At 39.0% G+C, this 24,117-nt stretch overlaps 1 protein-coding gene and 1 non-coding gene across 18 annotated transcripts in view; both read right to left on the bottom strand.

Annotated features, from left to right (window-relative positions):
- CCDC30 (coiled-coil domain containing 30) overlaps positions 1–24,117 on the bottom strand; it is a 167,648-nt gene that overhangs the window by 63,290 nt on the left and 80,241 nt on the right. For all 17 annotated transcript variants that reach the window (XM_074380644.1, XM_074380648.1, XM_074380645.1 and 14 more), the window contains 4 exons: positions 23,466–23,645; positions 13,066–13,275; positions 7,942–8,096; positions 2,904–3,066 (listed from right to left, as the gene is read on the bottom strand). In XM_074380644.1, the coding sequence (XP_074236745.1) occupies positions 2,904–3,066; positions 7,942–8,096; positions 13,066–13,275; positions 23,466–23,645 (708 nt within the window). The remainder of the gene's footprint in view (positions 1–2,903; positions 3,067–7,941; positions 8,097–13,065; positions 13,276–23,465; positions 23,646–24,117) is intronic.
- LOC120366156 (U6 spliceosomal RNA) lies at positions 20,487–20,593 on the bottom strand. The gene has a single exon (XR_005580904.1). It is a non-coding gene; the product is annotated as a U6 spliceosomal RNA (small nuclear RNA).

Here is a 24,117-nt window from a genome sequence, read left to right as displayed (position 1 = left end):
CTAAACAACCAGATTTCATGAAGTGCCCACTCACTAACATAAGGAGAGCACCAAGCCATTCATGGGGGACACATTCCTATGACCCAAATGCCTTCCCTCAGGCACCACCTCCAACAATGGGGATTACATTTCAATATGAGATTTGGAGGGAACAAAGATCCAAACCATATCATTCCACCTACGACTCCTCAAATTGCATGTCTTTCTCACACTACAAAATACAATCATCCCCTACCAATAGTCCCCAAAAGTCTTAACTCATTCCAGCATCAAGTCCAAAGTCCTAAGTCTCTTCTGAGACTTATCTCCTTCCACTTATGAGCCTGTAAAAATCAAAATAGTCATTTACTCCCAAGATACAATGGTAGTACAGGCATTAGGTAAACATTACAATTCCAAAAGGGAGAAATTAACCAAAAGGAAGAGTCAACAGGCCCCATGCCAAGTCTAAATCCTAGCAGAGCAGTCATTAAATCTTAAAGCTCCAAAATACTCTCCCTTGACTATATGTCCCACATCCAGGGCACAATAGTACAATGGGTAGGCTCCCAAGGCCTTGGGTAGCTCTTCTGTGGCTTTGCAGGCCACAGCCTCTGTGGCTTATCTCACTGGTTGGAGATGGGTGTCTGAGGTGCAGAGTGCAAGCTGCCTGTAAATCTACCATACCGGGGTCTGAAGGGCAGTGGCCCATTTCTTATAGCTCCATTAGGCAGTGCCCCAGTGGGGACTCTGTGTGGGGACCCCAACCCCACATTTCCCCTTGGCATTGCCCTAATAGAGCTTCTCTGTGAGGACTCTGCCCCTATGGCAGTGTTCTGCCTGGGCACCCAGGCCTTCTCACAAATCTAAGTGGGAGCTTCCAAGCCTCCTCCACTCTTGCGTTCTATGTGTCGATAATACCACATGGAAGCCACCAAGGCTTATGGCTTGCATCCTCTGGACAGGCAGCCTGAGCTGTATCTGGGGTCCTTTGAGCCGCAGCTGGAGCTGTAGTAGCCAGGATCCAGCGAGCAGTGTCCTGAGGCTGAGTAGGGCAGTGGTACCCAGTTCTTGGCCCCCTAAACCATTCTTTCCTCCTAGGTCTGTGGGCCTGTGATGATAGGGGCTGTCTCCAAGGATTCTGAGGTTGCCTTTTAGGCCTTTTCCCCATTGTCTTGGATATAAGAGCTTGGCTCCCTTTTAGTCATGCTAGTTTCTCTAGCAAGTAGTTGCTCCATACCCTGCTGGGATTCTTTCTGTGCCACATGGCCAGGCTGCAAATTTGCTGAACTTTTATGCTGTGCTTCCTTTTTGAATTTAAGTTTCAACTTTAAGTCATTCCTTTGCTCCCACATCTGATCATAGGTTGTTACAAGGAGTCAGGCCACATCTTGAATGCTTTCCTGCTTAGAAATTTTTTCTGCCAGAGACCCTAAATCACCACTCTTAAGTTCAAATTTCCACAGATCCTTGGTACATAAACACGATGCAGGAATTCTTTGCGAGGGCGTAACACGAGTGACATTTATTCCAGTTCCTATTAATTTCCTCGTTTCCAACTGAGACCTTACTAGGCTGGCCTTCACTGTCTATATTTCTATCAGTATTTTGTTTACAACCATTTAACCAGTCTCTAAGAAGTTCCAAACTTTCTTTTTTTTTTTTTTTTTTTTTGAGACAGGCTCTTGCTGTGCCACCCAGGCTGTAGTGTAGTGGCATGATCATGGCTCACTGCAACCTTGACCTCCCAGTTCAAGTGATCTTCCCACCTCAGCCTCCTGGGTAGCTGGTACTGCAGGTCCATGCCACCATACCTGGCTAATTTTTTATTTTTTTGTAGAGACAAGGTCTCACTATGTTTGCCCAGGCTGGTCTCGAACTCCTGGCCTCAAGCAATCCTCCTGCCTCAGCCTCTTAAGCGCTGGGATTACAGTTGAGGGCCATTCATTGCTCCTGGTCCTCCTGTCTTCTTCTGAGCCCTCCAAACTTTTCCATTCTCTGCCTGGTACCCAGTTCCAAAGTTTCTTCCACATTTTCAGGTATCTTTATAGCAATGCCTCACTCCTCAGTACCAATTTTCTGTGTCAAGCTGTTCTTGCACTGCTATAAAGAAATACCTAAGCCTGGGTGATTTATAAAGAAAAGAGGTTTAATTGGTTTACAGGTATGCAGACTATACAGGAAGCATAGTATCAGCATCTGCTCAGCTTCTGGTGAGGGCCTCAGGAAGCTAACAATCATGGTGGTAGGTGAAATGGGAGCAGACATGTCACGTGGTGAGTTGGAGCAAGAGAGAGCGGAGAGGTACCACACATTTTAAACATCTAGATCATGCAATAACTCATTATCAGATCTGAGCCATTTATGAGGAACACATCCCCATGATGAAAACACCTCCCCCAAGCCCCACCTCCAATGATGGGGATTACATTCCAGCCTGAGATTTGCAGAGGAGAATCATCCAAACTAGATCAGAAGTGAAGTATTAAGAGTGGTATAAGTATAGAAAGAAGAAACAGGTTTGTTTGTTTTTTACCGCCCAACAGTTCTCTAGCACTAGCAGATGGCTAAAAGGGCAGACAACAGATGAGACAGGAGCTTCAGGAGAGTTGCTGCAAATTCTCTACTTTGATGCTGCAAGAGGTGGCTTCTCTGTGATTTCTGAACTTCTGGACTTACTGAAAGCCAGCAGCAGTCCTTTCTGACTCTTCTCTCCCCTGGTCCCTTCAAACTGTTTTGTAAGCTCTTATTCCCTGTGTTAAATCTCTTCTTGTTTGAAATACCTAGAGTAGCTTCTGCTCTCCTGACTGAACCCTGACTAAACAACAAAGTTTAGTAAAGTGGTAGAGACTCAAGAACAGCTAACTATTACTCAGGTCTATGGGAATAGGAAAAGTGAGAAGCATGTCTATTTACTTTCTTACCTCATCATATTTTCTTTTCTCATTTTCCAGTTGTGAAAGTAGGGCCTCTTGTTGCTGAATTCTGGATTGTTGCTGAGAACAGGTCATTTCCAGGAGATTTTCTTTATCTTTTAAGGTTCTCACTTGCCTGTGTAACTCATCTACATTCTGATACAGGAGTTTCCTAAGGGCAATTAATGTACATTAAATCACACTATGAATTGCATATGAAACTTAGACCTAAAAATTGTGTGGCATCAAAATGGATTTTTTTTTTTTTTTTTTGGTTCAATGAAGTAGGGTATGTGTCTGTAAGTTAAAGGGACCAACACAGGGAACCTCTTTTGTGATAGAAGCTTTTCTATGAGGAAAAAGTAATTGTTCTTATTTCAGAGATAAGGAAGTTGTGTACAGAGAACAGTTAAAACAAGGTAGAGGTAGGGCTTGAATCCTGAATCCCATATTCTTTCTTCCTTACTAGTTTACTAGCTGAGCCCTTTATCTTCTGGGTTCAAGATAATGTTAGTTACAAACACTATTGATACTAATGAGCACACATTAACACTGCTACAAATGAATCATAAATGAGCCTGCATTTTATAAATTTACCATTTTCCAAAAGAGGGTAAAAGAATTCAGAGAATTTTACCCCAAATACGGTATCCTGGTATACTAAATAGTTTGAATGAAAGACCCTTAGAGATCAGCAGATACTAGAAGAGGCTTTTCTCTTATCTGCATGAAGACTGGACTTACCAAGGAGAACAATTATCTCCCATCACCTCCCTGAAATCTCATTATTTATCTATCTTCGGAAAAGAAGATTGAGGAATGTAACAACACCTCCACAGACCTTTTCACAAGATAATAGCTGTCTCTGAAACTAATTCAAATTCCAAGGAGAATAATTTATGAATTAATTTCTGTCTCCAGGGTCCCTTCATTCTCCTGAATGAGCTACTGTCCCTTGGAATTGTCTGCATTCCCCGTCTCCCTCTCCCTGGAAACAGGTATATAAGCTTCTGTAACACAGTTGGATATTGGGTCTTCACACTTGATTTTCCCCAGCCCATGTTAACAAAATTGTGTTTGCTTTTTCTCCTATTAATCTGCCTTTTGTCAGATGACTTTTTTGATTTATTAAATAAATTGTGACATATCATTAAAATAGTATTCTAGAAAAAATGTAAGATAAATGGATCATAATATTTTAAGTGAAAAAGTAGATGACAATCTAACTATCTAAATCAGGGTCACTTTCTTCCAGATTATAAAACAACATAAATTATAGAATCCCCTTTTGGTGGGAGAATTTCCCTATATATTTTATTTTCCTGCACTTAGATAAATAGTGCATACATATTTTTTCTTAGCAAATCTTCACAAAAGATATATAGAACTGGTGTTACAATTCCCACTTTAGAGATAAGGAGGACAGTCTGCCATCCTGCTAGAAGTGGCAGTTGAGACAAGTATTTTTCCAAAGCAGCTCACGGAGTGAATTCATTGTTTATTTATACATAAATTAATTCATTCACTTAATCAAACATTCATTCATTCATTCATTCAATAAGTATTTATTATCTATTGAGTGCCTTAGGCTAGAGTTTTCGACAAGAGCTGAAAGTAAGTTTCTGAGCTACAGCGTATATGTGAACACCAGCACATCTTTTTAGTGGCTAAAATCATATTTTTTCTTAAAATATACATGGATCGGGGAGCCACGGTGGCTCTGGCCAGTTGTCCTGCCACTTGGGGAGGAGAGGCTATGCGTTCAAGGCCAACCTGGGCAAAATTAAGAAACTCTCATTCATTAAAAAAAAAAAATAGATAGATAGATAGATAGATAGATAGATAGATAGATAGATCACAATGGAGTACTATTCAGCCATAAAAAAGAATGAAATCCTGTCATTTGTAGCAACATGGATAGAACTGGAGGTTCTTATGTTAAGCGAGATAAGCCAAGCACAGAAAGCAAATATTGCATGTTTTCACTCATATATGGGAATAAAAAAAGTTGATCTCATGGAAGTAGAGTAGAATGACAGTTACCAGAGGCTGGGAAGCAGGGGAATGAAGAGAGGTTGGTTAATGGATACACACATACAGTTGGATAAAAGGAATATGTTTTAGTGTTCAATAGCACAGTAGGATGACTAAAGTTAACAATAATTTATTGTATATTTCAAAAGCACTAAAAGAAAAGCTTTGAAATGTTCCCAACACAAAGAAATGATAAATGTTTGATGTGATGGCTATCCCAAATACTGTGATTTGATCATTATACACTGTATACATGTATAAAAATATTATATGTACCTCATAAATATGTATAATTATGAATAACAAGCAAAGCATCAGTTACTGAAGTTTAGGGCATCCAAGAAGATGCTTTAAGTAAGAATCATCATAATAATCATAATCATTTTAGAAAACAAATATATGACAGCTCTTACCTGGTAGCAGTTTGTTGATGGTTAAGACACCTATAAAGTACCTGTAACTGTTTTGAAGAAAATCAGCTTATAAATATGAGGGGTCTTTAAAAAGTTAACGGAGTGCCGGGCGCGGTGGCTCAAGCCTGTAATCCCAGCACTTTGGGAGGCCGAGGCAGGTGGATCACGAGGTCAAGAGATCGAGACCATCCTGGTCAACATAGTGAAACCCCGTCTCTACTAAAAATGCAAAAAATTAGCTGGGCATGGTGGCGCATGCCTGTAATCCCAGCTACTCAGGAGGTTGAGGCAGGAGAATTGCCTGAACCCAGGAGGCGGAGGTTGCGGTGAGCCGAGATCGTGCCATTGCACTCCAGCCTGGGTAACAGGAGCAAAACTCCGTCTCAAAAAAAAAAAAAAAAAAAAAAAAAAGAGTTAATGGAAAATGAATATTATGAAAAAACTATGCGTGGATTTAAATTTATTTTGCACCAAAATAAATTTGTACTAACCTGTCATAACATGTCTGAACACAATCCAGTTTAAGGCACTAAGGATAAGGTATCAGTTTGAAAAGAGCTACTATCAGAGCAACATGAATTCTGCTAAAACTGAAGCAAGAACAAACATTAAATATATGAAGAAATTAGGGGGAAGAATGGTGACACTTTAATGAAAAGTTTAAAGAGACAGTACCTTAAAGAAATCAGCAGTTTACAAATGGATGTCATTTTAAGAAGAGATGAGATGATTTTGAAGATGAAGCCTACAGTGCCAGACCATCCAAATCAATTTACAAGGAAAAAAATTAATCTTTTTTTTGTGCCCTAATTGAAGAAGACTGATGATTAGCAACAGAAACAATAGCCAACATCATAGACATCTCAACTGATTCAACTTACTGAAATTCGGACAGATAAAGTTTGGCAAACTTTCCACTTGATGGGTGCCAAAACTGTTGCATTCAGATTAGCTACAGACAGGAGCAAAGCTTTCAATAGGAATTTTAAACTAGTGGGATGAAGCATTTCTTTGAAGAATTGTAACAGGAGAAGAAACATGGCTTTACCAACGATACTGAAGACAAAGCACAATCAAAGAAATGGCTACTAAGAGGAGGAAGTGGTCCAATCACAGCAAAAGTGAGTCAAGAGCAGAGGTCATACCAACAGTTTTTTGTGATCCTCAAAGGATTTTGTTTATTGACTTTCTAGAAGTCCAGATACCATATTTATTATAAGAGTGTTTTGAGAAAGGTAGCCAAAGCTTTATTTTTTAAAAATGTCTAGGAAATCTTCACCAGAGAGTCCTTCTCTACCATGACAATGCTCCTGCTCATTCCTCTCATCAAATGAGCAATTTTCCAAGAGCTTTGATGGGAAATTAGGCATCCACCTTACAGTCCTGATTTGGCTCCTTATGACTTACTTTTGTTTTCCAATCTTAAAAAATACTTAAAAGGCACTCATTTCTCTTTGCTTAATAATCTGCAAAAGACTGCAATGACATTGCTAAATTCCCAGGATTCTCACTCAGTTCTTTAGGGATGGACTAAATGGCTTGAACTATCACTTACAAAAGGGCCTGGACCTTAATGGAGCTTATGTTGAGAAATAAAGTGTTTTTTTTTTTTTTTTTTTTTTTTTGACAGGGTCTCATTCTGCCACCCAGGCTGGAGTGCAGTGTTGCAATCACGGTTCACTGCAGCCTCAAACTCCTGGGCTCAAGTGATCTCTTGCCTCAGCTTCCTGAGTAGCTAGGACTACAGGACTGTACTGTCATGCCTGAATAACTTTTTTTTCCTCCTACCTCAGCATCCCAAAGTGCTGGGATTACAGGTGTGAGCCACTGCATCAGGCCAACATATTTTTTTATTTTATCTTTCAATTCAATTTTTCCACAAACTTTCTGAAGTCCCCTTGTATAAAACATCAACTTCATTGTAGTCTAAAGTTTGTCAGAGTACATGTTAGAGCAAATTCCAGAGGGTTTCATACGCACGTCAGTCAAGAATATTTACTGTTACATTAGGTGTGTCCCAGAACAAATAATCTCTGCCTTTAAGAATCTCACACTTTAGTGCCAAAAATAAATTAGAAAATGAACAATTAGGTGCCAGGTGCAGTGGCTCACACCTGTAATGCCAGCACTTTGGGAGGCCGAGGCGAGCAGATCACAAGGTCAGGAGTTCGAGACCAGCCTGGCCACTGTGGTGAAACCTCCGTCTCTCCTAAAAAAAATACAAAAAATTAGCCAGGCATGTGGTGTGTGCCTGTAATCCCAGCTACTCAGGAGCCTGAGGCAAGAGAATTGCTCGAACCCGGGAGGCAGATGTTGCAGTGAGCTCAGATCGTGCCACTGTACTCCAGTCTGGGCGACAGTGCGAGACTCCATCTCAAAACAAAACAACAACAACAACAAAATAAAACAAACAAACAAAAAAGAAAATAAACAATTAGAATACAGTGCGATAAGTGCAATACATCAGGAATTGTGTGGCCGAGTTTACTTCAGTGGGGACAGAACAGAAATACTCTCTGATATTTTGTTAGAGTAAATGATATTGCTGATTAACTCGGTCATGGCTAAACCCACAGGAAACAGATCTGTGCTCCTCTTACCTCTTCTGTTGTTCTTCTTGATACTGTTGCTTTACTTTAGCTTCATTTTCTGTTGCTTCTTTTATCTTTTCCTCTAGCTGCTTCTTCTCTGAAATACAACTGTCTGTGAGACAGACTTTATGAGCATGTTCTAATTTCTGCTGCAGGTCCAAAATCTTGGAAGGAAAAAAGTTTACAAATAGAGCATTAAGAACAGTGTGACTTTTTCCAAATTAGCAGAATACCAAACAAATAGTAAACATAGCAGTGCTAACATATTAATCTGACCTGAAGTAAAGAGAGTAGCTAGATTTAATTTTAAAATAAATTGTTTAATTTTGCAGTATGTAACACATTCATATGGTGTGTATAAAAGAAGCTATAGGCCAGACATGGTGGTTCATGCCTGTAATCGCAGACTGTGGGCAGCTGAGCTGGGTGGATCGCTTGAGCCTCAGGAGTTCGAGATGAGCCTGTGCAACATGGTGAAACCCTATCCCTACAAAAAAATATAAAAATTAGCTGGGCATGGTGGTCAGTGCCTATAGTCGCACTTACTCAGGAATCTGAGGTGAGAGGAATCAACTGAGCCCAGGGAAGCTGAGGCTACAGTTAGCTATGATTGTGCCACTGCACTCCATCCTGGGTGACAGAGTGAGACCCTATCTCAAAAACAAACAAACAAACAAACAAACAAACAAACAAACAAATAGAAGCTATATAGTGAAAAGTCTCCTTCCCATCCCTGTTCTACGTCCTCCAAATTTTCCTCCACCAAACAGATGACTGTGGTTTTTAATTTCTTGTGTACCCTTCCAGAGATTTATTTATACACATATAAACACATATAGTTATCACGCATACACATAAATTTTATACAAATGATGACATACTATACTATATGTAATTAGGCACCTTGTTTTTTTTATAGCAATAAGCATTTGGTCATTTTTCCATATTATATGCACATATTGAGTTGTCTTCTCTTTTATAGTTGCATTCCACTCCACTGTAAGGATATACCATAACTTATTTCACCAGTGCCCTACTGGTGAACATTTAAGCTGATTCCAAACTTTTTCTATTATAAACAATACTATTACAAACAATGTCTGTAGATTAAATTATGAGATTTGAATTTACTAGGGCAAAGGTTATGAGTATTTGTTTGTTGGATAGATAATGCCAAACTGCCTCCACAGGTATTAGATCAATTTATGCTTCCAAAAGCACTGTGTGAGTGCACCTAGTTTCTCCACAGTGTGGCTAGATTCACGAATAACACCACAAAACAAAGCAAAAGTCCCTTATAAAGCAAGCACCTATTAGCATATTGCTTAGCATCAATAATAGGTTCTTTAAGGCTCTGGGAAAACTAAAAATATGACGCATGAATTTGAAAGAGAGACAGATAGTTATATTTCAGAGTTTATATGCTAGATTTAAAGTGTCATTTAAAAACATTTTTTCTTGCCTTTTTCATGTAGTAGCAAAAAACCACCACATTTTTGTTAATTTTCTTTAAATGTGTTTTTAGTTATTTTTATAAACACTTGTGTCACCTTAAATAGTGTCTGGTACATAGTAGGTGCTCAATAAATACTTGTTGAATGAATAAATTTCAGCAGGGTAGCTGTTATCCCTCTAATGTATTCCTGACCCAATAAGGAATCCTTTACAATGGCTTGGCATCACATTTCCCATGAATATTCAGTGAATGCCAGTGGGTGGCACCTGTTTTCTAAGAGAGGGGCTTTCTGCATCCATCCCAAGCCCTTGTGCATAGGTCTCTGCATAGCCTGCACAGCTTGAGAGAGGTGAAGATGCAGAATGATTCAAGGGCAATGGCAGTAGGCAGCCAGCCATCTGAGGCCAGCTCAAGTTCCCTGGCACTGTTCTATTTGGTTCTGTCTAGGGAGACTTCTTACTTAAGGAATGCAGTACTAATTCCACAGACAAAAGCATCACCTCATTGGCTTCTCTGTCAAGGATACATGCCAAACTTTTGAACCTGCCACAAAATTTAAGAAAGGGAACATTTCCAATACTTTTGAAGCCCCTCGGTGACCCTCTTTGATTATCCCTCTTCCCTCCCAACCAGAGAAAACCAATATCCTGCTATGTTAATCACATCCTTGCCTTTTCTTTTTAATAATCTCTCTCTATATAGATATATGAATAGATATATGATAGGTTTTTTGTTTGTTTGTTTTGTTTTTTGAGACAGGGTCTTGCTATATCACCCAGGTGATCACCTGCCTTAGCCTCCAGAATAGCTGGAACTACAGGCACACACTACTATGCCCAGCTAACTTATTTATTTTTGTAGAGTCTCACTATGTTGCTCAGGCTGGTCTTGAACTTTGGGCTCAAGTAATCCTCCCACCTCATCCTCTCAAAGGGCTGGGATCATAGGTATGAACCACCATGCTAATAGTTTTTATTTTGACTTTTTAAAATCTATGGAATCATACTGTATTTTTGGTGACTTAAAAATTTTTATTGTATTGAACTACAATATGTACCTATAGTTCACTCATTTTCATTGTTGCATGCTATTGTTACTGGGGCAGCCCTGATGAAATAACTGAGAAAGTTCTTTTTTTTTTTTTTTACTGTTTTTCTTTAGTCCCTTTATTTAAAGGCATAATTGCTTAAAGAAACTGACAGCCTGAATGGCACCAGAATATATTGACCCCTAATGAGATACAAGAGGAAGATAAGAACTTGCAAATTAGAGCAAACTGAGGACCCCTAGTTGCCTTTAAGTCATTAACATATCATTATAATGCTCAAATTCCCGCCTCTAAAAGAAAATATCCTCCAGTTTGTATACGTGTTGTATGAAGATGTGTGTTTATACATGGAGCCTGTGCATCTGCAGTCCCGCCCTGCACATGCTAACATTCCTCTTCCACCCTGCACCCAGTCCTTAAAAACCCTATGCCTTCTCTTGTTCAGGGAGAAGGAGCCTATCCTCCATTCCTGGCCAGTGAGTAAAACCAGTCTACCTACCTTCTTTTCTTCCTTCCTTCCTTCCTTTTTCTTTCTTTATTTCCTTTTCTTTTCTCCTTCCTTCCTTTCTTCCTTCCCTCCTTCCCTCCCTCCCTCTTTCCTTCCTTCCTTCTTCTTTCTTTCCTTTTCTTTTTCTTTTCTCTCTCCTTCCTTCCTTCCTTCCTTCCTTCCTTCCCTCCCTCCCTCCCTCCCTCCCTTCCAACAGAGTTTTGCACTTATCACCCAGACTGGAGTGCAATAGCACAATCTCAACTCACTACAACCTCTGCCTCCCAGGTTCAGGTGCTTCTCCTGCCACAGCCTCCCAAGTTGTTGGGATTAAAGGTACATACCACCACACCTGGCTAATTTTTGTATTATTTTGCATTATTAGTATTATTTTTATATTATTAGTAAAATGTATAATTTAAACATTTTGTCCAGGCTGGTCTCAAACTCCTGATCTCAGGTGATCCACCTGCCTCGGCCTCCCAAAGTGCTGGGATTACAGGCATGAGCCACCGCACCTGGCTATTCTTTCTCTTTTCTTTTTCCTTCCTTCCTTTGTTCCCTCCCTCCCTCCTCCCCTACCTCCCTTCCTTCCTGCGTGCCTTCCTTGCTGTTTTTTCTCTTTTCTCCTTCCTTCTTTCCTTCCTCCCTCCCTCCCTCCTTTCTCTGTCTCTCTTGCTCTCTCTCTCTCTCTCTCTCTTTTTTTTTTTAATAAGTTAATTCTAGGGAAATGGCTGCTACATAGACAGAGCAGGGCTACCCCACCTGCAGAGTAGCCTGAATGCCCTTTCTTTGCCAATGATAAAAAGTGAGGGAAAGAACTCAGCTTACCAGTAATGCTACTGTATAAATATACAATTTATTTTTTTGATCTTGTGTCAGGGACATTTGGGTTGTTTCTAGTTTTCTGCTATTCAGAACAATGATACTATGAACATGACTGTATTCCTGTCTTCTGATACATACATGCAGTGTAAGAGTTTTTCTTATGCCTAGAAGTGTTAAGATGTATGACCCATACATCTTTAAAACATTTATACTAATTATCTCTTCCAAGTGAAGTCAATATATATGAGGTCTTCTTGCACCAAATCCTCACCAATAGTATTGCTGAAGTTTTAAAATCTTGCCCATCTTTACCAATCTTACCAATTGTTTTTTAATGGAATAATAACATCCATATGGTAAAGTAACATCCATATATACATATGGTAAATAACATACATATCTTAAGTGTACTCAATGAAATTTGACTTGTATAACTGCTTCCCAGAGCAAGATACAGAATACTTGCAGCACCACAGAGGGTTCCCTCGTGCCCCCTTCAGTCAATACCTGTCACAAGAATAACCACTATCTTATCTCCACAGCTTAGTTTTATCTATTCTTGAACTTTATATACATGGAATCATATAGTATGAACTCTTTTGTTGTGGTTTCTTTAACTTAACATTAGATTTTTTAGTTTAATTCAGATTGCTGTCATCTATTTTTTGATGTTTGCTTCATATTGTATGGTCTGATGAAATTATTTTTTAATCCAATTTAACTCTCAAACTTGCACATCAAAACGTACAACTGTTACATACTACTGCCATCTAGTGTTGGGCAATCTAAAATGAAGGGGCAATATTTCAAAATGGTTCATTTCACAACACAAATCCCCCTACAAAATTATAAAATATGTTTGATGTGATAAATATAATTATCCTGGTCTGATCACTGTACATTATATGTATTGAAATATCACTATGCACCCATTAAACATGTACAACTGTTGATGAAAAAAACAAAATTAAAACAAAATTTACATTAACAGCCAATCCAAATGAGAGAATAATAAGTCTTCTCAAATGCCAGAGTATAAAACAAAAGTCATATGGGCTCAGTCAGTTCTTCAAGCTCATGTTATAGCTTTAATAAAGCTTACCTTTTTAAGTCCATGAAGTTTTTACAAATACACAAAAATTACTGAAATTGTAGGAACAGGTGAAACCAAAGCAGAAGAAAACATGGGAGAGTTAAAAAAAAATTAAAATTCTATCAAGTCTGCATCATATTTATTTCTTAAAATCCTCAGGGAAATAAGATTTCAGTAGTGGCATTCAGTGTATGCTATTTATTAAGCATGAGGATAATTACCTTTTCCTCTGCATCAGCAACTTTAGATTTCTCCTGAGCCAGCTTTTCCTGTAGGTTGTTCTGTGATTTAATGCTCTGAGTCTGTTTAAGTACTTCCAACTCCAGTTCCTTGATTTTCTGCTGACAATGCTTGCACTCTGCTGTGAGTGAAGAGCACATCTTTGTACTGTCTAATAACTTCTGTTGGGCATGCTTTAGTTCAATCTTTATCTAGAGGTAGAGGATAAATAAGAATAATACAAATAAGTGTGGAACGAATGTGAACGACAATAAGCAGCTTTCACAGGAGTATAGTCCCCTAAAAGCCAACACACACCAACATCATATGGTTGAGTACCTCTCTGGAGGTGCCGTATGTTAGTAAGAGTTTCCAAAGTTTAGTCAGAGGGCAGCCAGACAAAGGAATTTTCCTGATTTCTATATATGCACGGTCTAAAAATTTTCCATCCTTTCTTCAATCTACTCCAAACTGGCTTTCATCCCCACTACTCCAGTGAAACTTTCCACCAAGGATACTAACTGACCTCTTCATGGCCAAATAAATCCAAATGGACAAGTTACCTCTCAGTAGCATTCTGTGATACCAAACTTTGCTGGTTTTCACTTACTTCTCTGCTGCTCTTTCTTGGTCTCCTTTGTAGACTCTTCCAGTGCCAGCTAACATGTAAGTATTATTGAACTCCTCTAGGCCTAGAAAGCGGATGATTTGCTATCCATTTCTATAATATGAAATGCCATTTTATGCCAATAATTACCAAAATGAAACTCCTTGATTCTGCCCATGTCTCCAAAGTCTTTTTTTCCCTGTCTTCCCAATTTCACTAAATAATGCCACCATCCAAACTTCTGTACAGGTCAGTAATCGCTGAGTCTTCCTTTTCCACCGTGAACCAATGCCAACCATGTAGCACATGCTGTCAGTCTATTCCCAAATATACCCTACACTGATCCATTTGGGTGCTCTTTGCCACCACCTTAGTCTAGAGCATCATCTCCAACCTGGGCTATAGCAATTGCCTCTGCACTTGTCCTACCACTTCCATTGTTACTTCCTTCTAATCTATCTTTTAATGCTATGGCCAAATTTTCTTTTAAAAACATAAATTGGACTACTTGACACCCCTGCTTAGAATGTTTCAGTGGTCCCTTACTCCGAATCCCGCCAGCTCACCTGGCTTTGTAAGCTCTTGCCCTTGTCTATCTCTTTAAAACCATCTTATTTCTCCTTCTCCCACTGAACTCCTGTCACACTGGTTTGTATTTAGAGTTTCCGACACACCAAACTTTTTCCACACTTCCCTCTGCCAGAAATGCTTTCCCTTTTCCCTTCTCATTGCATGGTTGCCTGCCTAGTCTTCAGGTCTTAGCTTAAATGTCACTTTGCGGGGGACGATTTTCAGAATCATTTAATCTGAAATGTCCTTACTCATGATATCACTGTACCACATTTACTGCCTTCATCAAACATACCATGATTTATAATTTACCTGTTTATATCCCCTTTTCCCACTTTAAATTCAAAGAAAGCAGAGACTAGGTTTTTAATTCATTTCTTAATACCAATGCCTATCGAAGCACCTACTCACCTACCAGAGAGTAGGTGATTAATCAATTATTTACTGAGCAAGTAAATGAATGATATTCTAAGAAATATCAAAACATGGTGAATGTATATACTGGGCAGGGAAGGCTTATAGACAAAAGTGGTGAGAGAGAATTTACTTTGTTTTATTGGTAAATAGAATTCCCTGTTCTCAAAGCTTTTCAACTGAATTAATAGGGATGATAACTATAATGTCCTTCATCTGTGCTTTCTCTATTTTAACCAGTCAGATTATATAAAGTGAATCTAAAAGTTAATTGTGTTCAACCTCTTTGAGTATCAGTTTCTTCATCTGTAATATAGGGATAATAACTGCTTACCTCAAAAGATAGTAGTGAGGCTGCATTAAATGAGACAAAGCAATTAAAGCATCAAGAATAGAGCCAGACACATAGGAAACACCTAACAAAAGTTAAATGTGGCTATTCAAGAATCGCTTTCAGAATATCTACCGCATTTGAAATACAGAGCTGAGTCATATACTAATATTACTATATTACATTTATTAGACTTTCACATCTATAAAGTGGCTGGGACTGGTATTTTAGCCCATTTTAGAGGTAAAAAACTGAATCTCGAATAGTTGCCAGATGATAGAACCAAGGTCTGAATATAGTTTTCTGATTCTAAGCCAGTACTCTATATTTACTCTAAACTGTGAAATATGTATATTTATTATTTCTCTAAAAAGAATACAATAGAGGCTGGGCACGGTGGCTCAAGCCTGTAATCCCAGCACTTTGGGAGGCCGAGGCGGGTGGATCATGAGGTCAAGAGATTGAGACCATCCTGGTCAACATGGTGAAACCCCGTCTCTACTAGAAATACAAAAAATTAGCTGGGCATGGTGGTGTGTGCCTGTAATCTCAGCTACTCAGGAGGCTGAGGCAGGAGAATTGCCTGAACCCAGGAGGCGGAGGTTACGGTGAGCCGAGATTGCGCCATTGCATTCCAGCCTGGGTAACAGGAGCGAAACTCTGTCTCAAAAAAAAAAAAGAATACAATAGAGTAGATCAATACAACCTTTTGAGAATTCAATATAATTCCAATTGAATTCTCAAAAGGTTGTATGTGAATACATGTGTGTTCTATGTGAGTTCATGCGAGTATGTGTTGTGGCTTAACAAACTGATTATAAAACTTATACAGGAACCCCAAAGGCCTGGATAGCCCAGATATGCCAGAACAACGTAAAAAGATTTGATCTATCAAATGTCAATATTTATGTAAAGCTAAAATTATCTTGACAGCATGGTAGTGGCACAAGGGCAGATGGATAGAACAATGGAGCAGAATAGGGAGCTCAAAAATATACCATAATAGGCTAGGCATGGTGGCTCACACCTGTAATCCCACACTTTGGGAAGCTGAGGCAGGGGGGTGGATCACCTGAGGTCAGGAGTTCCAGACTAGCCTGGCCAACATGGAAAAAACCTGTCTCTACTAAAAGTATTAAAAAATTAGCCGAGTATGTTGGTATGTGCCTGTAATCTCAGCTACTCGGGAGGCTGAGGCAGGAGTATTGCTTGAACCCGAGAGCCAGAGGTTGCAGTGGGCTGAGATCATGCCACTGCACTCCAGCCTGGGTGACAGAGCGAGATCCCATCTCAAAAAAAAAGTAAATAAATAAAAAATACATACATACATACATAGAGGATAATGTAGAATAGCTTTATGACTTTGAAGTAGTAAAAAATTTATTAAATCAGACCCCCAAATCACTAGTTATAATGAAAAATAATGATTATTAAAATTCAGGCTGGGCACGGTGGCTCATGCCTGTAATCCCAGTACTTTGGGAGGCCAAGGCAGGCAGATCATGAGGTCAAGAGTTTGAGACCAGCCTGGCCAACATAGTGAAACGCCATCTCTACTAAAAATACAAAAAAATTTAGCTGGGCTTGGTGGCGGGTGCCAGCTATCCCAGCTACTTGGGAGACTGAAGCAAGGAGAATTGATTCATCAAAAGAAATTTATGGAGAATGAAAATGCAAGCCACAGAATCAATGTCTGTAATACATACCTGATAAAGGATTCATGTATTTTTAAAAACTCTATAAATTAATGAAAAATTAAAATCACAGAAACTCAAATTAAATATGAACAAAATCTTAACAAGTACTTCACAAAATAGAAACTCAAATGCCAAATAAATGTATAAAAAGCTGCTCAACCTTGTTTACAAACAGGCAAATGCACACTAAAACCACAAGGAACTACCGCTGTGTATGTATACTAGGCTTGCAAACATTTTAAGTCTGACAGTTCCTCGAGTTGGTGAGGATGTAGAGCAATGGGAACCTTCAGACACTGCTGGTGGAAGACTTTAGAAAGAGCTGAAATAATACATATGCTATGATAAAATAATTCCACTCCCAATTTCTTCCTAGAGGAATGTGTACTTATGGACATCAGGATACACATGCATGAATGTTCTTTGCAGCAGTCTTTAAAAAGTAGAAACATTGCTCAATTCTATTCCTCTATCTTGTGACACAGGAAAGAATCTGATATTCATTAACTGAATATATCTGAAATAATGTGCTGTTATACCCTCTGTTCAAAGGCAAAACTCCTTCAGTAAAAGCTGCTTGACTGTGTAGAGTGCTTAGCTTATGGAACTTCCTTTCCTCATTTTGCATTAATTTTTGAAGACCAGAAATGCCATTTCCGAAAATGTTAGTGGACACATAAAAATGGTCATATGCTTTGTTAAACAGAATGAAATGAACGTATGTAGAAGTAAAGAATGTATGTAGAAGTAAAGAAATTAAACCTTTGGCAAAATGCCTTAATATCATTGGTGGATCAATGTAGTTCAACAGGAAAAAAACATAATAAGCTTATCTCATTGATATTACCAAAAAGAAATTCTCAATCAAGTTTTAATACATTTCCTATTTTTCCAGTGAAAACCCCTTTCCTACCTTGCCATTCTAAACCAGTTCACCTTCTCTCTCTCTCTCTTTTTTTTTTTTCATTTTATTTTGGAGGGTTGGTATAGCTTTTGAAACTTTAATGATAAGAACAAATCTATTAGCTGTTGATTTCTTCTCAAAAGGCACTCTAACCTTTTAGAAAGCCTAGAAGTTTCATTTTTCAAGAACAATCTTACCATAAAAAACTCAGTAAGACACAGGCAATGAATAGATAAGAAACAAACCAAAGAACAAGAAGAAACCAAGTGTTTTGGAATATTTGGTGCACTGAATTTGTTTAAGATTAAGAAGCCTAAAGTTCTCATTGTAAATAGAAAGGGTACAAGTCTTTTCACAATATGCTGCCTATTTACTCCACAGGCCAAGAAAGGTAAAGGCTTTGGGGCCTATGATCAAAGAGTCAACACTTAGGGTTTTGGTGATACTGGTAACGATTAAATAAGACAACGCTGGGGCAAACACTGTTAAAGCCAATGACCTGTGCATCCCAGGCAGTTTCTTCAGTTTCAAGTTGGGTCAGTGGAGCACCAAGCAGAGGATCTAGAACAGCATCCTGGTACCGGTGGTGGCAGAGCAGCAACCTGCCTGAAGCTCTGCAAGCCTACAACATTCTTTTTAACATCCTCAAGCTGGAAACATGTAAAATGTCCACAAGCCATATAAAAAATAAAGTATGGTATTTTCTTATGGTAGAATACTACACTGCAAAGAAAATGAATGAGCAATGGCTATACACTACAACATGGATGAATCTTGCAGACAGAGTTATCATAAGGCAGACACAAGGTATATATACTGATTATTTTTTTAAAATAGGGAAGACAACTATATTGTATAGGATTCATAAATAGTTGATAAAACCATAAAGTTAAGCAAGAAAATTATTACCGAAATTAGTGGTTACTACTGGGGTAGAAGGTGATGGGATTATGATGGGAACAAGGTATGCAGGAGACACTAGTGTGCTGGCATTGTTCTATTTCTTGTCCTGAGTAGTGTTTAGATGTCTATTTACTTTATGATGACTAGGTAAACTGTATGTTTTATGTACTTTCTAAGTGTTATATTTCACAATGAAATGGTTTAAAAGCAATAAATTAGCATTTTAATTTCTTTTTTAAAAAGAAAAAGTAAGTTGGGCACGGTGGCTCATGCCTGTAATCCCAGCGCTTCAGGAGGCCGACGCGGGCAGATCACGAGGTCGGGAGATCGAGACCATCCTGGCCAACAAGGTGAAACCCTGTCTGTACTAAAATATAAAAAACTAGCTGGGCATCGTGGCACGTGCCTGTAGTCCCAGTTACTTGACCCAGTTACTTGGGAGGCTGAGGCAGGGAATCGCTTGAACCTGGGAGGCAGAGGTTGCAGTGAGCCAAGATCGTGCAACTGCACTCCAGCCTGGAGTTTTTTTTGAGACTGGGTTTCACTCTGTTACCCAGGCTGGAGTGCAGTGGTGTGATCATAGCTCACTGCAGCTTCAAACCCCTGGGCTCAAGCAATCCTCCTGCCTTGGCCTCCCAAAGCACTACAATTGTAGGCTTGAACCACTGCACCCAGCCAATATTTTTATTTGTTTTTCTTATTTTTAAATTATACTTTAAGTTCTGGGATAAATGTGCAGAACATGCAGGTTTGTTATATAGGAATACATGTGCCACGTTGGTTTGCTGCACCCATCAACCCTTTATCTACATTAGGTATTTCTCCCTTTGTCCCCCACCCCCCAACAGGCCCCAGTGTGTGATGTTCCCCTCCTTGTATCCATGTGTTTAACTTCCACTTACAAGTGAGAACACACAGTGTTTGGTTTTCTGTTCCTGTATTAGTTTGCTGAGAATAATGGTTTCCAGCTTCATCCATGTCCCTGCAAAATACATGAACCCATCCTTTTTATGTCTGTATAGTATTCCATGGTATATATGTGCCATATTTTCTTTATCCAGTCTATCATTGATGAGCATTTGAGTTGGTTCTAAGTCTTTGCTATTGTGAATAGCTCTGCAATAAACATACATGCACACATGTCTTTATAGTAGAATGATTTATAATCCTTTGGGTATATACCCAGTAATGGGATTGCTGGGTCAAATGGTGTTTCTGGTTCTGGATCCTTGAGGAATTGCCACACTGTCTTGCACAATGGTTGAACTAATTTACACTCCCAACAACAGTGTAAAAACGTTCCTATTTCTCTACATCCTTGCCAGCATCTGTTGTTTCCTGGCTTTTTTTTTTTTTTTTTTTTTTTTTTTTTTTTTTTGAGACAGAGTTTCATTCTTGTTGCCCAGGCTGGAGTGCAATGGTGTAATCTCGGCTCACCGCAACCTCTGCCTCCCAGGTTCAAGCGATTCTCCTGCCTCAGCCTCCCGAGTAGCTGGGATTACAAGCATGCACCACCACACTCAGCTAATTTTTTGTATTTTTAGTAGAGACAGCATTTCTCCATATTGGTCAGGCTGGTCTCGAACTCCCAACCTCAGGTGATCTGCCCACCTCAGCCTCCCAAAGGGCTGGGATTTTAGGTGTGAGCCACTGTGCCCAGCCATATCCTGATTTTTTAATGATCATCGTCCTAACTGGTGTGAGATGGGATCTCATTGTGGTTTTGATTTGCATTACTCTAATGACCAGTGATGATGAGCTTTTTTTCATGTGTTTGCAGACTGCATAAACGTCTTCTTTTGAAAAGTGTCTGTTCATATCCTTTGCCCACTTTTTGATGGGGATGTTTTTTTCTTGTAAATTAGTTTAAGTTCTTGTAGATTCTGGATATTAGCCCTTTGTCAGATAGATAGATTATAAAAATTATCTGCCATTCTGTAGGTTGCCTGTTCACTCTGATGATAGTTTCTTCTGCTGTGCAGAAGCTCTTTCGTTTAAAAAATATGGAATGCTTCATGACTTTGTGTGTCATTCTTGGGCAGGGGCCGTGCCAATCTTCTATGTATTGTTCCAGTTTTAGTATATGTGCCGCTGAAGCGAGCATGTATTTTGGTTTCTTAATCAGTCTCCTAACCATGTCTAACATTAGAGACTCAAGTTTGATAATTTGAATGGATTTATTTATTTTTTTTTTTTGAGACAGAGTCTCACTCTGTCACCCCAGCTATATTGCAATGGCCTGATCACAGCTCACTGCAACCTCTGCCTCCCGGGTTCAAGCGATTCTCGTGCTTCAGCCTCCCGAGTAGCTGGGACTATAGGTGTGTGCCACCACATCCAGATAAGTTTTTGTTTTGTATTTTTAGTAGAAATGGGGTTTCACCATGTTGGCCAGGCTGGTCTTGAACTCCTGAGCTCAAGTGATCTGCTCACCTTGGGCCCCCAAAGTGCTAGGATTACAGGTGTCAGCCACTGTGCCCAGCTTCGAGTGGATTTTTAAAAGTGATTTTTAAAACTTTACACTAAGTTTGTAAAGCTGAGGTTCCAAAATGACCCAAATTCAGGAGAGGTATAATATGGAAAGATGTCTACACAGGAAAGAGAGAAAAAGACTTATGTTTAAATTCTGACTCTACAATTTGCTAGCTTTGCAATCTTGAACAGTTTCCTCATCCAAAAAGTGCTGATCTATAGGGTTGTGAGGATGTTCATAAGAGATAAAGTGGACAGGCTGGGCCTGGTGGCTTACACCTGTAATCCCAGCATTTTGGGAGACTAACCCAGGAGGATCACCTGAGGTCAGGAGCTCAAGACCAGCCTGGCCAACATGGTGAAACTCTGCCTCTACTAAAAATATAAAAATACAAAAATTAGCTGGCTGTGGTGGTGTGCACCTGTAATCCCAGCGACTCAGGAGGCTGAGTCAGGAGAATCTCTTGAACCTGGGAGGCGGAGGTTGTAGTGAGCAGAGATCAGACCACTGCACTCCAGCTTGGGCATCATAGTGAGACTCTGTCTCAGAAACAAACAAACAAAAAGAGATAAAGTGGACAAACTCTCAGTAAAGGATACTTATTGTATATAACTTTCTTAGGTGCCTGGCCTAAGGAGCTAACCAAGAGGCTGATGTCTCATTCCTAAATGGCCAATAAGTTATCTCACCATGGAGATTTAAAATAGACAAAAAAAACTTCTCTTTTTTTAAAAAAAATTTATTGTATGCTCTTTACAAACTGTGAAAAATAAAAATCTTCTCTTGTTACTAAGCTATCATTTATCCATCCCTGAAAGACTGTTCATTAATCCAATAAATATTTATAGGGTACCAATCATATGTAAGGCATTATAACCTGTATAGTTCTGGCCATTGTTCCTTAAGAAATATGTAGTATTGTTAGAATATGTTCAGAGTTAGAAAGTTAAAGTGATCTAAGAAACGTCCTTGAAGGGAAAGTGAAAGGCTGTCTTATGAGAACATGTGATAAAGATTTAGAATTTAATTTAAAACTACAAAGACTTGAAGGAATATGATCAGTCTTCAAAAACTCATGAAGGGTGAGGATAGGGAAGAGTTTTATTCAAATAATCCTGAAATACTAGAACTCCCTAGAAGGTCTTCCTTGAAGTTTGGGATAAACAAATATTTGTTTTCCTCTATATCTCTCCTGCTGGACTGTGGGCTCTTGAAAAGCAGGGACTTTCCTTATCCATGTTTATGTCATTTTTCAAATAAGATCATTTTAACCCGCTAGGCCAGGAGTGGGCAAACTTTTCTCATAAAGGGCCAGGTAATAAATATTTTAGACTTTGTGGGTCATATGGTTTAATCACAACAATCAAATCTCTTACTGTAGCACAAAAGCAGCCATAATATGTAAACAGACAGATCTGGCTGCCAATAAAATTTTATTTATAAAACAGAAGGCAGACAGAATTTGACCTACAGGCCAAAGTTTGCTGACATGGGGATAAGGATTATGTCTATTGTGCCTATATTAAACTCTTAGTGTCTACAAAATTGCACATGAATATTTATTGATTATTGAATTTCAGAACCTTCAATAGAGGCTTACAGAAACTAAGACCTTAAGACCTTAATATATATTTACAGAACTAAGCCATAATTAAAAGTACTATTTAGGGCTGGGCGCGGTGGCTCAAGCCTGTAATCCCAGCACTTTGGGAGGCTCAGGCGGGTGGATCACGAGGTCAAGAGATCGAGACCATCCTGGTCAACATGGTGAAACCCTGTCTCTACTAAAAATGCAAAAAATTAGCAGGGCATGGTGGCGCATGCCTGTAATCCCAGCTACTCAGGAGGCTGAGGTGGGAGAATTGCCTGAACCCAGGAGGCGGAGGTTGTGGTGAGCCGAAATGGCGCCATTGCACTCCAGCCTGGATAACAAGAGCGAAACTCCGTCTCAAAAAAAAAGTACTATTTAATATGGAGGTTAATTTTAAACATTTATGTGGTTCATAAACTTTAGATGAATCCGTGTGTGGCAGTTCTACACATATTATTTTAAAACAAACATTTGGGAGATGTTGCCTTAACTATTTCATGCTGTCGTATTAGGAAGAACAACTTTGCTCTTCCACGAATTGTACCTTGATGCAGTTGAGATTTGCCTGAACCAATAATAATAGATACATCTAATAGGGATAAATAAGTCTAATGATACACAGGGCAGGACAGCTGAGGTTTAGGCTCAGGTCACTAAAGCTTAGTAAGTACTAAAGATTTTAGATGATATTGTCAGAAGATTATGTAATTTAATGCCTTTTTCTATTTACAGGTTGATAACATACACATCCTTACTTAGCAGGGACAAGTTAAAGGAGAAAGTTATCAGACGGTTCACATTGTCCACACATTTATAGATCCTATCATGAATTATCAAGTAGAGAAATTTAGATTCGTTTCTTCCCAGGGCCAAGTGAAACCCTTCCATACAGGATGTGCCCACAAGAGTTACCTTGATGTTTTCTTCCTGAAGTAAGCTATTATGTTGCTTCAAGTCCACGTTCTTCCCTCGTTCATATCGAAGCTCATTTTCAGCTGAGTTGCATAGAACCTGGAGCCGGTGCAAATTCTGGCGAAGTTGCTGTACTTCCTCTTGCTGGTTGTATTTTAGTTTTTCTCCAGATGATGGATGCTAAAGCAAACATTTTAAAAGAGAAACATGGACAATTAGAGGGAATACTGGTAAAACATGGGTTCAAGCTGTCAAAACCAAAATTGTAGAATGTGATTATTCACATGTAAATGTTTTTGGAGTTGGCTTATCTACAACAAACTACTATTTTATATTTATGGATAGTTGGTACATGTTCATATAATACCTGTCATATTAGAGTGAAAATAACAAGAAAATTATGTTAACGAAAGCAGTTAGGCACAGAAAACTAACCTTATTTTTTATATCAATGATAGAAGCACAGACAATTTTAGAGTAAAACACATTTAAAATGGGAAGTTCAAAGACTCTATATGGTAAGAAGTAGGATGAGAGAGTGTGTGCTTGTGTGTAGTGTCTGTTGGAAAAAAAAAAGAAAGAGGAAACTTAGTAAGATACCTAAGTTTCTAGCCTTCCTCATCAGTTTCCTTTTATTATCCTATGATTCTTC

The sequence above is a fragment of the Saimiri boliviensis genome, chromosome 11, assembly GCF_048565385.1.
Source record: "Saimiri boliviensis isolate mSaiBol1 chromosome 11, mSaiBol1.pri, whole genome shotgun sequence".
NCBI classification, from domain to species: Eukaryota; Metazoa; Chordata; class Mammalia; order Primates; family Cebidae; genus Saimiri; species Saimiri boliviensis.
Note: the sequence above shows the minus strand (reverse complement) of the source record. Positions and strands in the feature narration are given on the sequence as shown.